The 16,366-nt window shown below is 43.9% G+C and overlaps 1 protein-coding gene across 2 annotated transcripts in view; it reads right to left on the reverse strand.

The window, feature by feature from the left end:
* LOC145392960 (uncharacterized) overlaps positions 1-16,366 on the reverse strand; it is a 133,775-nt gene that overhangs the window by 41,653 nt on the left and 75,756 nt on the right. For both annotated transcript variants that reach the window (XM_080267256.1, XM_080267255.1), the window contains exon 11: positions 5,495-5,632. In XM_080267256.1, the coding sequence (XP_080123382.1) occupies positions 5,495-5,632 (138 nt within the window). The remainder of the gene's footprint in view (positions 1-5,494; positions 5,633-16,366) is intronic.

The raw sequence follows: 16,366 nt of genomic DNA on the forward strand, positions 1-16,366 counted from the left end.
GAGGCTCTCGAACTGATGGAAAATCTTCCTCTTCCTCTTGAGGTGGTGATGGTGATGAGGGTGCTGGTGGCTGTGGGGTGCAAGATGCTGAAGGCTTGGAGGGAGGAGGTGTGGGAACTTAACAGAATCCTGGGAACTGCCTTGCTCGTACTGGATCCTGGATCCAACGTTGATGTGCTAGTCAAGGGGTGAGGTTTCTTCCTGAAGAAACTATCGATAGTGGTCTGGGATGCTTTCGCCTTCTTCTGATGGAGCAGCTCCTCGTACTCCGACAGCAGCTTCACCATCCCTGTCTTGAAATTCACAGCCCGGTTAACAAAAGGGTCTGCGTCCAGCATATCGTATGCCAGTCCCATCTCTTTGTTGATGTTGCCGCTGTGGAACTTGGTGGTCAGCTCCTTAACCTCAGGCAGCTTATCCTCCTCCACCGCCTCTTACTCTCGGTGTTCGTCAAGCTGGAAGAGGTCATCCTCCGTCAGCCCCTGTGAGTGGGACTGCAGGAGCTCCTCCACATCCTGCTGGTTAACCTCATCAAAGCCGGAGGTCTATGCGAGGGCAACGATGTCATTCTGTACATCAGCCACCGGCTCGGCCGGAAAGCCATGGAATGAGTTCACATACTCAGGCCACAGCGACTTCCACACTCTGTTCAGGTTCCCCTCCTTCACCTCCTCCCAGGACTCCTTAATGTTGAAGATGGCTTCCTTAATGTTTTACGCCTTCCAGAATTCCATGACAGACTTCCCAGCATCCAAGGCATTGTTAAGTTTCTGCATAAACCTCCTGGTGTAATATGCCTTAAAGGAGGCAATTACACCCTGGTCCATGGGCTGCAGTAAATTAGGTGGGAGAAACACCAGTTTTACATTCGGGAACACTTCCTCAATGGTTGTCGGGTGTCCCGGGGTGTTATCCAGGGTGAGCAAACACCTGTTGGCCAGGTTGTTCTTGTCACAGTACTTATTCAAGAAGGGCACAAAGTATTCCATCAGGTACTCCAGAAACAAGGTCCTCATCACCCAGGCCTTCTTGTTTGCTCACCAAACAACAGGAAGGCTATAGTGATATATGCCATGCAGCACCCTCGGGTGTTGGGACGGCACACCAGGAGAGGTTTCAGCTGTGCATCCCCTGCAGCACTGCCACCGAGAAGCAGAGTTAGACGATCCTTACTGGCCTTGAAGCCAGTCACCGACCTCTCCTCCCATGAGATGTAGGTGCGGGAAGGCATCTTCCAGAAAAGGTTACTCTCGTCCACGTTAAAGACTTGCCTTGCATCGTAGTCGCCCTCTTCGATGATCTTCCGCAGCTGCTCGGGGAATGCCTTGGGTGCGTCCGTATCAGCACTTGCCACCTCCCCTTGAATGCTGATATTATGGAGGTTTTCACACCTCTTAAAACGTGCAAACCATCCATCACTGGCCATAAAGGTGTCACTAACAGGTGAGGGCTTGCCACGGGCCTGGCTGGGACCCGCACCACCACTACCCCCAGAGTCAGCACTCGACGTGCCGCCATCACTGGTCACATCACTCACAATCACACTACCTGCATTACCTACAACACTTGCATCATACTCTTTCTTGCACCTTTCCCACACTTTCAGTGCTTTGGCTTGAATCAGGGTCTTGGAGAGAGGCATGCAGACCTGGGTCTGGTCCTCCACCCAGACTCGCAACAGCCTCTCCATTTTCTCTATCACACAATCACAGACACGGGTCAGGGTAGCACTCAGAGGTACACTGGACGAAGCAGCCAAATCAGTAAGTTTCTGCTTGTTCTTCAGGATGGTGCACACGGTCGAGGACGAGGGCTTGTAGGTAGAGCAAAGCTCCGCCACACACACACCACTATCATGCTTCCTAATTATCTCCAGTTTCTGGATGACAGAGATAGAAAGCTGAGCACTCTTAGCACTGGGAGCACTATGGGTTGCAACAGAATGCTCAGAAGACATGGTGATACAGTACTCCTGGGGACAGAAAAAAAAACACGCTTCAAGACCGACCTTACTTGGGCAAGCTTGGCTGGGAGAATGTTTACGATGATAGGCGGGAAGAGGCTTGGAGAGCTAGCATGTGACTTGTTTCCTAACTGCCAAGGTAAACACAGCAGACAGCTGCAGCGAGACCCTCGTTTCAATTCTCATACGTGTGGAGTTTTACCTGCTCATTAAACAGGCGGTGGTGCAAATTCCAAAACCGTGTATTAGCAAATTTTCGCTAAGTGATTGCTCATTAACTGGGACTTGCCTGTACTGCACTACAATCACATAAATAAATAGCTAATTATTTCAATAAAAAACAACACTGATGGTCCCAGGAATTTAAAACCTAGCCCCTTCTTCTTGAGGGAAATATTATAGTTTTCCTATTTCCACACAGTCTATCCAGCATCACAGTCACTTCCTAAGCTGGACAGGTTAATTTAGTCCAAAATAAACCCTTTCACTACCAAAGGTGAACGAAATAAAAAATCCTGTGGGTAGTAGTCTGACATGAAAAATACAATCTCAAGCTGGAAGGGTTTAAATCAAACAATCTTATTGAGTTCGGATTATTCATTTGTATCATTTATAAAGGCTCCAGAATGCTTGAATGTGATGGCCTTGGTCACGTAATGGCAGATCTTCATGCTGATCAATCTCTGACTAATAATTATAATCATCATCATCAGGACTTCCTTCCCACCCTAGTGCAGGGTGAGAAGATGCAACGTCCAAATGGCCTAAGTTTGCTCAATTCAATGCACCATGCTTTCATTCATTCATCGTTCAAGCAAACAGAATCCTGGCTCCATCAGATACGCCAAAAAAGAAAAAAATTTCACCACCTTCTGTACCTTCATAATATACCTATCTGATAGAGCCAATCCAAATGCTGTCCCCTAAAAATGGGGTGCCAAATCAGTTGTTATGCACTTCACACAAAATTCATCCAGCCAGCTTGGTCTCGTCAGTCCCTTGTTCTCACCAACTTCCATAACTCTCTTTCTCACACAGTCATCCACCATTTCCCTCCACCTTCTTCTTGGCCAACCTCGCCTCCTCCCTCCTTAAAATTTGCTAAGATATACCTTTTTCACCGCTATTGTCACCCATTCTCTCCACATGACCATACTATATCAGTACACATTCTTCAATTCTGTTGTCCACAGACTTCCTCACTCTGCATCTTTTGCGTTAACACATTATTCCATATCCTATCCACTCTCTGTACTCCACATACATTCCTCAGCAGTCCCATCTCCACTGCTCTTACTCTTGACTTCATTTTCATGCCACAACATAGTCTCACATCCATATGTTAAAAATGGCACTAACACTCTTTCATTTAAGCCTTGTGCAGCTGCAACACTCAAGCCTATGTTTCTAATCAAGGCCTTCATAGCACCAGCAACTTTCCTTTCTTGTGTCACTCTACTTTCCACTTCTTTGGCACATTTTTCTCTCCTTTCTATCACTGTACCCAGGGATTTGAACACTCTCACCAATTTCAGTCCCTTTGCCTTCACTGTAACATCATACTGGGAGTCACATTCTCCCCCAATAACATCACTTTACTCTTTTCTAAATTTACTCTCAGGGCACGATGCTAATGGACATCTACAAAACTATGCACTAGTCGACCAAACACTTGTCCAGTATTTGCAAGTAGCACTGCAACATCAGCATACAACAAATCTGAGATATTCTATCCATCACCATTCATTACCAACGCCATCCCTCCCTTCATTACTTGTGCTTTACTTCTCTTATCACCTCATCCATATATGTATTGAACAACCATAGGGACATCACACAACCTTGTCTCATGCCCACACTGATTGTGAGCCATTCACTTAGATGCCCATTTACCCTTGCACATGCCTCACTACCATCATAAAAATGCTTGGCGGCACCTAGCAGCTTACCATCTACATCGTACATGCGCAAAACCTTCCACAATCCTTCTCTACTTTGTTTTATGCTTTTTCCAGATCCACAAATGTCAAAAATGCCTTATTGTCCTTCTCACATACCTTCTCCACTCACTGTCTCACTGCAAATATTTGATCCACACATCTTCTGCCACTCGTAAAGCCACCCTGTTCATCACTCATTAGGACTTCTGATATCTTTCTTAATTACTCTGTAATAATTCTTCCATATACTTTCTGTACAACACTGAACAGACTTATGCCATGATAATTCTTGCACTCACTTTGCTCACCTTCATTTTTGCACAGATGTACAATCACAGCCTTTTTCCACTCTACTGGCACAGTTTCACTCATCCATGCCTTCTTACATATCTCCAACAAGCACTTCATTCCACTCTCCCCACTACACTTAATCATTTCTGGATACACCTCATCAATCCCAGCTGCTTTTCCATTTTTCAGCCATTTCACAGTGTTCTTCACCTCTGCTAGTGTCTTGTTTCCTGCCACTGCACCCTTCCCTGTACACCCCCAAAACTCTGGATACATCTCATCAACCGCAGCTGCTTTCCCATTTTTCAAACGTTTCACAGTGTTCTTCACCTCTGCTAGTGTCTCATTTCCTGGCATTGCACACTTCTCTGTACACCCCCAAAACCAATCATGTTAACTGTCGCTTTGCTCTCACCATTTCCATTCATCAGACTTCAAAATATTCTTTCCATCTGATCCTTACTTCATCCCCATGGGGTTAATAATCTACCACTTACATCCTTCACACTTTCACATTTCTTTCCACTGTCACTTCTACACTTCTGCACCTCTTTCCTAAAAAACTTCCTATTTTCAGAGTAATTTGCAATCATTTTCCTTTCTAGATCTTCTTTTACCTCCTCCTTTTGCCTCTTCACCAGTCTCTTTCAGTGATACTTGATCTCAATATATTCATTTCTTATTTCAACTGAAACCCTGTCCTGTATCCACTCTAACCAATTCTTCCTCTATTCCTCCACTGCTTTCTTAACCTCTTCACCTCACCATGCTGTACCTTTCTTCTTTGTTATTACGCTTGCCACACCACACACCACTTTAGCATTCCTAAGTAATCCCTACATACAGATAATTTCATTCCAATTCACTGATTCTAACTCCTCCCCTACTTTGGCCCAGTATTCATCTGCAATTTTTTTGATCCTCAGATTCTTGACTTCTAGTCTCTCTCCCTAACAGCTCCTCTCTCTCTCTCTCTCTCTTGGTCCACCTCTAAGTATGAAAACCTACAAATAGTTTCTCAAACTCAAATAAACATACCTGATTATGAATAAGTGATGGGAATATTTATTTTTAACTATGGAATCTAATTTACACATGGAATATAGTTAATTCATGAAGAATATCAATGGTCTACGCAAATTTTAATAAAACTCAATTCTATATGATGCTTAAAATAACACTACCAAACATACTCAAGGGACATCCAAAAATATAATCATTTGGAGCAAACTGTCTTAAAGTACTGACCATTATGATATACACATTAAGTCAACATAATTTTCACTTAAAAATGCATTACCTGAGACATGTAGTTAACATAGGCTTTGGCATCTTCAAGACCAGGTGGCGTTTTCTTTTTCTTGGATGCTTCCTTCACTGTCTTCTTCATGTTTTCAATCTCCCTGGCAACTGCATTTAGCTCTTGTGGCAATGGCTGCTAAGGGAAGATACAATAATTTTTAATTGTTGCAATAAATATTAGTACGGTACTGCATTTATATGGAGCTTATCACCTATCAATATAGTATCTGCTGTTGTTGCTTTACCCTGCTCTGTCTGACCAGGCAGACCTTGACTAATTCTGTGGCTCCATCCAACAGGTACAGTATTGTACATACATCATGTAGGGATCTGACACTCCTTTGTGGTAGACAGCATCTCGCCAGGGTCAGACAAGGGTCCTTCCCACGGCGAGGTGCTGGGAAATAAGAAAAGTCTGGCTTCCAGTTGGTTGCTGCAGTTGTTCCACCCAGGGTGCCCAGTGCTACAACAAGGAGGCTTCTCGTCTGAAGACAACTTCCCCATATCAGTGTATTATCAATGTCTGAATACAGAAGAGCTGGATGAGGTAAAGAAAAAGTCTAAACAGTTCCATCACAATCACACATACTTAGTAAGAAAGACTCTCAATATCTGGTGCACCCACCATCAGCTTGGACACAAGCTTGCAAGATATAAGGCACTGGTAAATACAATAAATGAATGGTTGTGGAATGGCAACCCAGTGATGTTGAATGGCTTGACTTAGGTCAGCAACTGTGCATGGTGGTGTTGTCACACACATCATCCCAAGTTCAGAAATTCAATTAAGTTCATGTTTGGTGCCCTTGAGGGCCTCTCCACATTATGATTACAAAGAAAATTCTGTGCAACTCCCGTGGTATGTGATCAAGGGTTATGATGAAAAACAAGTTTTCTGATGTTGCTACCAATATTTCCTCAAAAGAAGGAGAACCGGCTGCTGAACAGAAAGTAGAGAAGGCTTGTGAGAAGGAAAATAAGGTGTTTATGGCATTTATGGATCTGGAAAAGGCATACAACAAAGAACACAGAGAAGGACTGTGGAAGGCTTTGCACATGTATGATGTAGATGGTAAGCTGCCAGGTGCTGTCACGAGTTTTTATGAAGGTAGTGAGGTATGTGTAAGGATAAATGGGCATCTAAGTGAATGGTTCATGATCAATGTGGGCATACGACAAGGTTGTGTGATGTCCCCATGGTTGTTCAATATACTGTATATATGGATGAGGTGATGAGACAAGCAGAAACACGGGTAATGGAGAGAGGGATGACGCTGGTAATGAATGGTCTATCTATCTATCTATTGCCAGATGCCTCAATCCCTTAAGGGGTAGCCACAAAGAAATCGCCTCTATGTTGCCCTGTCCGATGCCACTTAACTGCCCTGCTCCAAGCTCACGCTCCCCTCTCACATATACCTCTCCACTCCATCCGTCCATCTCATCCTCGGCCTCCCCCCTCCCTCTCTCCCCCTCCGCCTCACTCACATACAGTCTCCTTGTTAGTCTCTTGCTCTCCATCCTAACCACTGCAGTGTATTTCTCCTAACGCACTCTATCACATCCACATCTGCACCACAGAGTTCCTTCACTTCCTCATCTGTCAATCTGTTTCTCCCTGTAACTCCACATGCTCCTCTCAAGTGACTCATTTTCACTGCTCTCATTCTTGACTTCTGTCCCTCCAGCAAGGTCCAAGCTTCACTTCCATACGTTAGAGTTGGTATCACAATATTGTCATGCAGTGACTTTTCTGCTTTCATGCTCACTTCCCAGTTCCTTATCACTGCTCTCAAAGAACCAGCCACCTTATTCCCCTGTTTACCCTTTCATGCACTTCAACCTCTAAACGTTCATCCTTACTCATCATATTACCCAAGTACTTAAACACACTCACACTTTCCATTTCCTCCTCATCCAGCCTCACTGTACATTCACTGACTTCTCTTCTCCCAGTGACCATAACTTTATTCTTCCCTACATTTATCTTTTAGATTCCATTTCTTAAACATACTTCCAAACTCATTCACCAAGCCTTACAGTTCCCCTTCATCTTCACTTAGCAACAAAGTATCATCTGCAAACAATGGTACAGAGAGCTTCCAGACACTTTCCAATCTTATTAGGGCTGCTTCAACATCCACTGCCTTACCATGTATCTCTTTTATAACACCATTCATATACAGATCGAACAACCATGGAGACATGACAAACCCCAGTTTCAATCCAACACTCAGACAGAAAAATTTACTCAGTTCACTATCTACACACACTGCAGCCTTAGCACCCTCACACATACTCTTCATGGTATTCAGAAACTTCTCATTTACTCCATATATCCTAAATATTTTCCACATTCCTTGTCTATCCACCGTGTTATATGCTTTCTCCAAAACCATGAAGGTAGAATACATCTTCTTTCCCTTCTCTAGAAACTTTTCCACTAAAGACCTACAAATGAATATCTGATTTCCACAACCTCATTCCTTCCTAAATCTACCTGTTCTCCAACTAATTATCATCATCATCATCATCCGGACCTCCTTTCCCATCCTAGGGCAGGGTGAGTAGTAGCAGCGTCCAGACAATCCAAATTTGCTTCCATTCATTCACTATTCAAGCCCCCGGAATCCTGGCTCTATCGGATATGCCAAAAACATTCACCACGTTCTGTAGCTTCACACACACGTATCCAGAGTCAATCAAGATGCTGTCACGTCAAAAAAGAGGTGCCAAAACCCTGATCATGCGCTTCCCCTCACAGTACTCATCCAGCCAGCTCGATCTCTTGTCAGTCCCCTAGCCTCACCAACTACCAAAGCTCTCTTCCTCACACACTCATCCACCATGTCTCTCCACTGTCTCCTTTGCCTACCTCACCTCCTCCCTCCTTCAAATTCAATCAGAAGTACTTTTTTGCATTCCCTCCACTTGACCATACCATCTCAGCACACTCTCCTCCATTCTGGTGCCCACAGACTTCCTCACTCTGCATCTTTCGCGCATCACATTATTCCATATCCTATCCACTCTCTGTACTCCACATACATTCCTCAGCAGTCCCATCCCCACTGCTCATATTCTTGACTTTTCATTTTCATGCCACACCAAGGTCTCACTTCCATATGTTAAAGTTAGCACTAACACTCCTTCATGTAAGCCTCGCGCAGCTGCAGCACTCAAGCCTCTGTTTCTTATCAAGGCCTTCATTGCACCAGCTACTTTCCTTCCTTGGGTCACTCTACTTTCCACTTCTTTTGCATATTTTCCTCTCTTTTCTATCACAGTACCCAGGTAATTGAACTCTCTCACCAACTCCAGTCTCTGTCTGTATCATCATACCAGGAGTCACCTTCTCTCTCAATATCCATCACTTTACTCTTTTCTATATTAACTCTCAAGGCATGACACTCACAACAACTCTGCACTAGTCTACCAAGTTCTTGACCGGTATTTGCAAGTGGCAGTGCGTCATCAGCATACAACAAATTTCAGATATTCCATCCATCACCATTCATTACCGACATCATCCACCTCTGCATTATTGTGTTTTTACTTCTCTAATCACCTCATCCATATATATACCAAACAACCCAGGGGACATCACACAACCTCGTCACACGCCCACACCGATTGTGAACCATTCACTTAGATTTTTTTTTTTTTTTTTTTTTAATGCGAGGAAGAAGGAACCAAAGGCCATGAGCCCGCAATAACAGTTCCCTCCAAGAGAAAAACAAAATACAAGAGAGAGCCAAATTCAAGATCCGTTTATTTCGAGATGCCTGGACACAATACGTTTGAAAGACTGGAGATCATAGGCAGCAGGAAATACAGACAAAGGGAGACAGTTCCAGAGTTGACCTGTTGCATAAATGAAGGACTGGGAGTAACGGTTAACTCTTGCATTAGAGAGCTGGACAGAAAAGGGATGAGAGTTTGCTGCTAGACGGGTGCTATGCGCCTGTCGTAGAGGTGGAGGAATGCATGAAGACAGTTCAGAGGAGCAGTGAACATTAAAGTAGCAATAGAAAAGAGATAAAGATGCAACAGTGCAGTGAAGAGACAGAGGTTGAAGAGAGTCAGTATGAGGAGTAGAGTTAATGAGATGAAAAGCCTTTGACTCCACCCTATTGAGAAGAGCTGTATGTGGGGAGCCTCCCCACACATGAGAGTTGTACTCCACACAGGGGCGGATAAAACCCCTGTATAGAGTCAACAATTGTGCAGGGGTAAAGAAAGAACGGAGTCGGTTTAGCACACCCAATCTCTTGGAAGCAGATTTTACAAGAGATGTAATATGATCTTTCCAAGATAAGTTCCAAGTAAATGAAACCCCAAGCATGTTCAAGGATGATGCAGGATTAAGCTGAATATTATTAAACATTAGTGGGTATACCTGTGGAAGATTTTGACGGGTTGATAGGTGTAAGAACTGAGTCTTAGATGCATTAAAAACAACAAGATTATTTTTACCCCAGTCAGAGATACCAGCCAAGTCAGACATTAGGTGTGCCATAGCCTCATCCCTTGTTTGCTGAAGTAACTGCTGAGATGGGCGTTGCAGGAACTGAATGGAAAGGTGAAGGGTGGAGTCATCAGCGTATGAGTGGATACGGTTAGATGTACAGCTTAGAAGGTCAGTGATGAATAAAAGGAAGAGAGTTGGTGATAGGACAGAGCCCTGAGGAACACCACTGTTGATAGATCTAGGAGAAGAATGATGGCCATCTACAACAGCGGCTATAGAACGACCAGAAAGGAAGCTAGTGATGAAGGCACAGATAGAAGGATAGAAACCGTAAGAGGGCAGTTTGGAAATTAAAGATTTATGCCAGACTCGATTGAAAGCCTTTGAGATGTCAAGTGCAATGGCAAAGCTTTCGCCAAAGTCCCGAAAGGAGGATGACCAGGAGTCTGAAAGGTAGGTGAGAAGATCGCCAGTGGAGCGTCCCTGACGGAACCCGTACTGACGATCAGAAAGAAGTTTGTGATAGGAAAGATGCCTTAAAATTTTTCTATTGAGAATTGACTCGAAAACTTTTGAAATACAGGATGTTAAAGCAATTGGACGATAGTTGGAGGGTTGGGAGTGGTCACCCTTCTTTGGGACTGGCTGAATGAGAGCAAACTTCCAGCAAGAAGGAAAGGTCCAAGTTGACAGACAAAGGCGAAAGTGTTTGCCCAGGCAGGGTGTAAGCACAGAAGCACAGTTCTTGAGAACAACAGGAGGGACTCCATCAGGCCCATATGCCTTGTTAGTATTGAGGCCAGTGATGGCAGAAAATACATCAGCTGACGAAATTTTAATGTCAGCCATGAGGAAGTCAGAGGGGGGAAGTGATGGAGGAACAGCACTGGAATAGTCTAAGGTGGAATTGGAGGAGAAAGTCTGTGCGAAGAGATCTGCTTTATCAGTAGAAGAAATAGCTACAGAACCATCAGAGTAGAAAAGAGGAGGGAAGGATGATGAGATAAAGTTGTTAGAAAGGTTTTTGGCAAGGTGCCAGAAGGAGCGGGAAAAATTCGAGTTGGAGAGTTGAGAGCATTTAGTACGGATGAAATTGTTTTTAGCAGAGGGAAGAACAGACTTAGCACGATTCCGGGCAGAAACGTAAAGATAATGTGATTCAGGGGTGGGTTGGCTCCGGTACCTTTTGTAGGCCCTCTCCTTGTTGTGGACAGCATGAGAACAAGCGTGATTAAACCAAGGCTTTCTTGCGCTAGTCAACGGATATGAGAAAGGAATGTATGCTTCCATGCCCGAGAGAATAACCTCTGTAATGCGCAAGGCACACTCAGATGGCTCCTGGCCATGGAAGCAATAATCATTCCATGGAAAATGAAAGAAGTACTGCCTGAGGGCCTCCCAATCCGCAGCTCCAAAATGCCACAGACGACGTTTCCCTGGAGAGTCCACAGGCCATACCGGAGTGATAGGACAGGTTAAGGTGATAAGGTTGTGATCGGAGGAGCCCAATGGAGACAAAAGATTAACAGTGTAAGCAGAAGGATTAATTGTAAGGAAGAGGTCAAGTATGTTGGAGCTCTCTCCAAGGTGGTCTGGGATACGGGTAGGGTGCTGTACAAGCTGCTCTAGGTCATTAAGGATAGAAAAGATTTAGGCTTGTTCACCAGGTGGATCAGTGAAAGAAGAGGAGAACCAAAGGTGGTGGTGAACATTGAAATCTCCTAGAATGGAGATTTCAGAGACAGGAGAAATGGATAGAATGTGTTCCATCGTAGAAGTAAGATAGTCGAAGAATTTTTGATAGTCAGTAGAATTAGGGGATAAGTAAACAGCACAGACATATTTAGTCAGAGAATGACAGGAAAGCTGAAGCCAGAGTGTAGAGAATTCAGAAGAATCGAGTTCAGGAACACGAGAGCAAGATAAGTTATTGTGTATATATACACAACAGCCACTTTTGGCTTTGAAATGAGTACTGAGAAAATAGGAGGATACAGAAAAAGGTTTGCTGTCAGTTGCCTCAGACGGCTGAGTCTCAGTTAGAAAAAGAAGGTGAGGTTTAGAGGAGGAGAGGTGGTGCTCAACAGAGAGAAAGTTAGAGGAAAGGCTGAGAATGTTGCAGAAATGAAGAAGAAGAGAGTCAGACAGTGGTTCCAGGCACCTCGAGTCGTCACCGGGAGAGGGGTGGAAGGTGGGGGCATTTATGGTCCCCCTCCCGGGGACTCCGAGGCTGGGTGATGAAACGCCATGATTCTTTTTTGAATTTTGGAAAAGGAAGTGTAGTGTGTACTGTGCATGGAGTTTGGTGTAGATAGTTAGAGAAATTTGTGTTGGAGAGCATGCTGGCCTACTCTCTGTGTAACTGCCCATTTACCCTTACACATGCTTCACTACCCTCATAAAAAGTCTTGACGGAACCCTGCAGCTTACAATCTATATCGTACATGTGCAAAACCTTCCACAATCCTTCTCTGTCTACTTTCTCATATGCTTTTTCCAGATTCATAAATGCCATAAACACCTTATTGTCCTTCTCACAAGCCTTCTCCACCATCTGTCTTACTGTAAATATATGAAACACATATCCTCTGCCATGCCTAAATCCACCCTGTTCATGACTCAATAGGACTTCTGATATCTCTCTTACTTTCTCAATAATAATTCTTCCATATACCTTCCCTACAACACCCAATAAACTTTTGTCATGACAGTTCTTGCACTCACCTTTATTTTTGCACAAGGGCACAATCACAGCCTTTTTCCACTGTTATTTCTCTAACTCGGTCAATATGTATCCTACCATATACTTTTCCTATTACACTAAGAAAACAAATGCCCCTATGATTACCACACACTTCTTTTTCCCCTTCTCCACTGTACAGGGGAATAATTATACCTGACTTCTAATCCTCCGGGACTTTACCTTGCTCCCAGGCCAATCTGCACATCTTCCATATTCATTCTACTACTATCTCTACCCCATGCTTCAGCATTTCACCACACACCCCATCAATTCCTTGGGCTTTCCCCATTTTGATTTTCTTCATTGCTTCCACTACTTCCATCCTACTGATTCCTTCCTTTCTTCTCAATGCCCTCCTCCTCCCAGCCATTCCCCAGCCACTTATACTCGCATTAGTTTAATTCTCTATCTTCAACAGTTCCTTAAATTGTTCTCTCCATCTGCTCACTTTTTCTCCCTTCTCCAACAGCAATATACCATTTTTATCTTTCACTTCCCAACTTACTTCTTTATCACCCTAACTATCTTTACCTCTCTTCAGAACATTTTCTTACATTCCCTCCACTTTACACTCAAATTCCTTCCAAATTCCTCATCCACTCTCTTCTTACTCACTCTCACTAATCTTTTCACCTCTCTCATTCTCTCTACATATACAGTAACTCTCTCTGTCTCTCAACTTCCTCTACATCCCTGATTCTCGTCCACTCACTATATGCTTTCTTCTTTTGCACCACAGCCTGTCTCACCTCTTATTTCCACAATGCTGCTCCTTGCGCTCCCTTTCGCCTTCTCTTTACCTCACACACCAGTTCACATGCTGCACAGATTTCTTCCATGAATATCTTGCACACAACTTTTGCATCCCCTGTTTGCTCCAAATCATATTTACCCAATCGCTCCTCCACTTCTCTCTTATATTTTGCCTTTTTTTCCATGCTCTTGCAACCTTCCTACCCTCCTTGTATGGACTACTTCCTCCTGTTCTTCCCTTCTCCTCCTCCACTTCATTTGAACCTTGACTTTCACCTTAATCAATGATGATGGATAGAATATCTCATAAATGTTGGTTGCTGATGATGCATTGGTAACTGCAAATACTGGACAAGAACTTGGTAGACTAGTGCACAGTTTTTCTGATATCTGTGAGGATCATGCCTTAAGTGGAAATGTAGAAAAGTGTAAAGCGATGGTAATCACCAGAGACGGTGACTCCCAGTGTGATGTTACAGTGAAGGGAGAGAGACTGGAATTTGTGAATTTCAAATACCTGGGCACATTGACAGAAAAGAGAGGAAAATGTGCAAAAGAAGTGGAAAGCAGAGCGACAAAAGGAAGGAAACATGCTGGCACTATGACGGCCTTGATAAGAAACAAAGGCTTGAATGTTGCAGCTGGGAGAGACTTACATGAAGGAGGGTTAGTGCCAACTTTAACATATGGATGCGAGACTATGAGGTGGCATTAAAATGAAGTCAGGAGTGACAGCAGTGGTGATGGGACTGCTGAGGAATGTATGTGGAGCACAGAGAGTGGATGGGAAACAAAATAATGTGATTCGTGAAAGATGCAAAGTGAGTAAGTCTGTGGACACCAGAACTGAAGAGAGTGTACTGAGATGATATGGTCATGTGGAGAGAATGGATAAAATGAGTGGTGAAAAAGGTATATCTGAACGAATTTGAAGGAGGGAGGATGCGAGAATGGCCAAGGAGAAGGTGGAGGGATGCAGTGGAAGAGTGTGTGAGGAAGAGACGTTTAGAAGTCGGTGAGGCTAGGGGACTCATAAGAGACTGAGCTGGTTGGATGACTGTTGTGAGAAGAAGCACATGATTAGGGATTTGTCATCCTTTTTAACATGACAGCGTTAGGACTGACCCTGTCGGATATGTTTATGTGAAGCTACAGAACATGGTAAAAGTTTTTGGCGTATCAGATAGCGCCAGGATTCCAGGGGCTTGAATGATGAATGAATGGAAGTGTGGCACACTGGACTGGGCAAACCTGGGCCGTATGGACATTGTTACTCCTCACCCTGCCCTAGATTGGGAAAAGGAGGTCTGGATGATGATGATATTGACACAATCACCACTTCTAGGCAAGACTCTCAGCCCCAGAGTCAAAGTTCAATCCTACACTAACACATTATCCACCCAGGCAGGGTGGGGGGCAGGGAGGGGCGGGTCTGTGCTGGGTGACAGCCATAGGAAGGTGCCATTTAGCTGAATGGTAACATTTCCATTTCACTGCTTCATGGTTTTCAGTATTTCTATCAGCAACTATACTGAAAGTAAATGATTCTATGCTGCTTAATTCTCATTAAACCTGAAATTCTGAAACTACCATAAAATTATTACGATGAATTTTCATTTCTGTATTATTCATCTCTGGGAGGCAGGGAGTGCCAGTGGATAGGTCCATCCTAGGTGCCAAATACTCTAAGAACACCCCTGTATCCACTTATACGTCTTCAACCTCTACCATCTGCTTACAGCACATATCCCCAAGGATGGCAAAGAATGAATACCACTCACGTATTCCCTGCATGTCATGAAGGAGACTCAAACAGTAGGAAGTGGTGCAGCTGAGGATCCCACTACCCCCTGAAAGATTTACTTCCCCTCAAGTGGTAGGTGATGGCAACCACCATCCACTCACTTGAGATAGTGCTGTGTACTTCTTTCTTCGTTTTATCATTCAGTGAGGTCTGTCCAGAAAGTATCTGACCTTAGGCTCTAAAAAAATAAAAAGCTAACCAGTTGAGCTAGGACACTAATCCCCCTCACAGTAGACCCCTTCTGACTTGACACATGTAGCCCAGCATTCTTTCTGCTGCCTGAAACATTTTTCAAAGTAGGTTTTTTGTATCTCTTGCAGGTGCTTCATCACATTTGTCTTGATTTCTTCTCTTGGATAAATGTTACTCAAGGCACGTTAGAGTGTACAAATTGCAATCCAATCTTTCTGAAGACTGTTATCACTGAGACGAGACTTGGGTGTACAGGTACAACCCAGAAAACAAAGCACAGTCATTCAAGTGGACGCATACAGGGTCGCCTCTGCAACAAAAAGCACTACAGGTCTGCAGCAAGGTGAAATGCACATGCATGCTGACAGTTTTTTCCGACTACCATGGTGTTGGGCATCATGAATATGCACCAGGAGGTCACACTGTCAACAAACATTACTACCTCAATGTTATTCGTCATCTTTGTGATGCAGTTCGGCAGAAGTGACTAGACCTTTAGAAAGCAGCAAGGTGGAAGCTGCACCATGACAATGCCCCTGCCCATTCTTCTCAACTGATTCAGAAATTTTTGGCCAAGCACAACATCCTGCTGGTCAGCAGGCTCCCTAATCACCAGACATGGCTCAGTGCAACTTTAGTCATTCTCCAAGCTCAACACTTCATTGAAGTGTTCCTAATTTGAGATGAGAGAAGACATTATGACCAGTGTTTGTGACGAAGAACCTGCAAGAGATGCTGAAAATCGGCATTGAAAAATGTTTCTGGCAGTGGAAAGAATGCTGGGCTATGTGTGTCAAGCCAGATGGGGCCTACTTTGAGGGGGATTAGTGTCCTAGCTCAACAGGTTAGATATTAATTTGTTTTAGAGCCTAAGGTCAGATACTTTCTGAACAGACCTCGTATGACT

Source organism: Coenobita brevimanus, chromosome 23 (assembly GCF_032717465.1).
Source record: "Coenobita brevimanus isolate Jiangsu-jjx chromosome 23, ASM3271746v2, whole genome shotgun sequence".
NCBI lineage: Eukaryota > Metazoa > Arthropoda > Malacostraca > Decapoda > Coenobitidae > Coenobita > Coenobita brevimanus.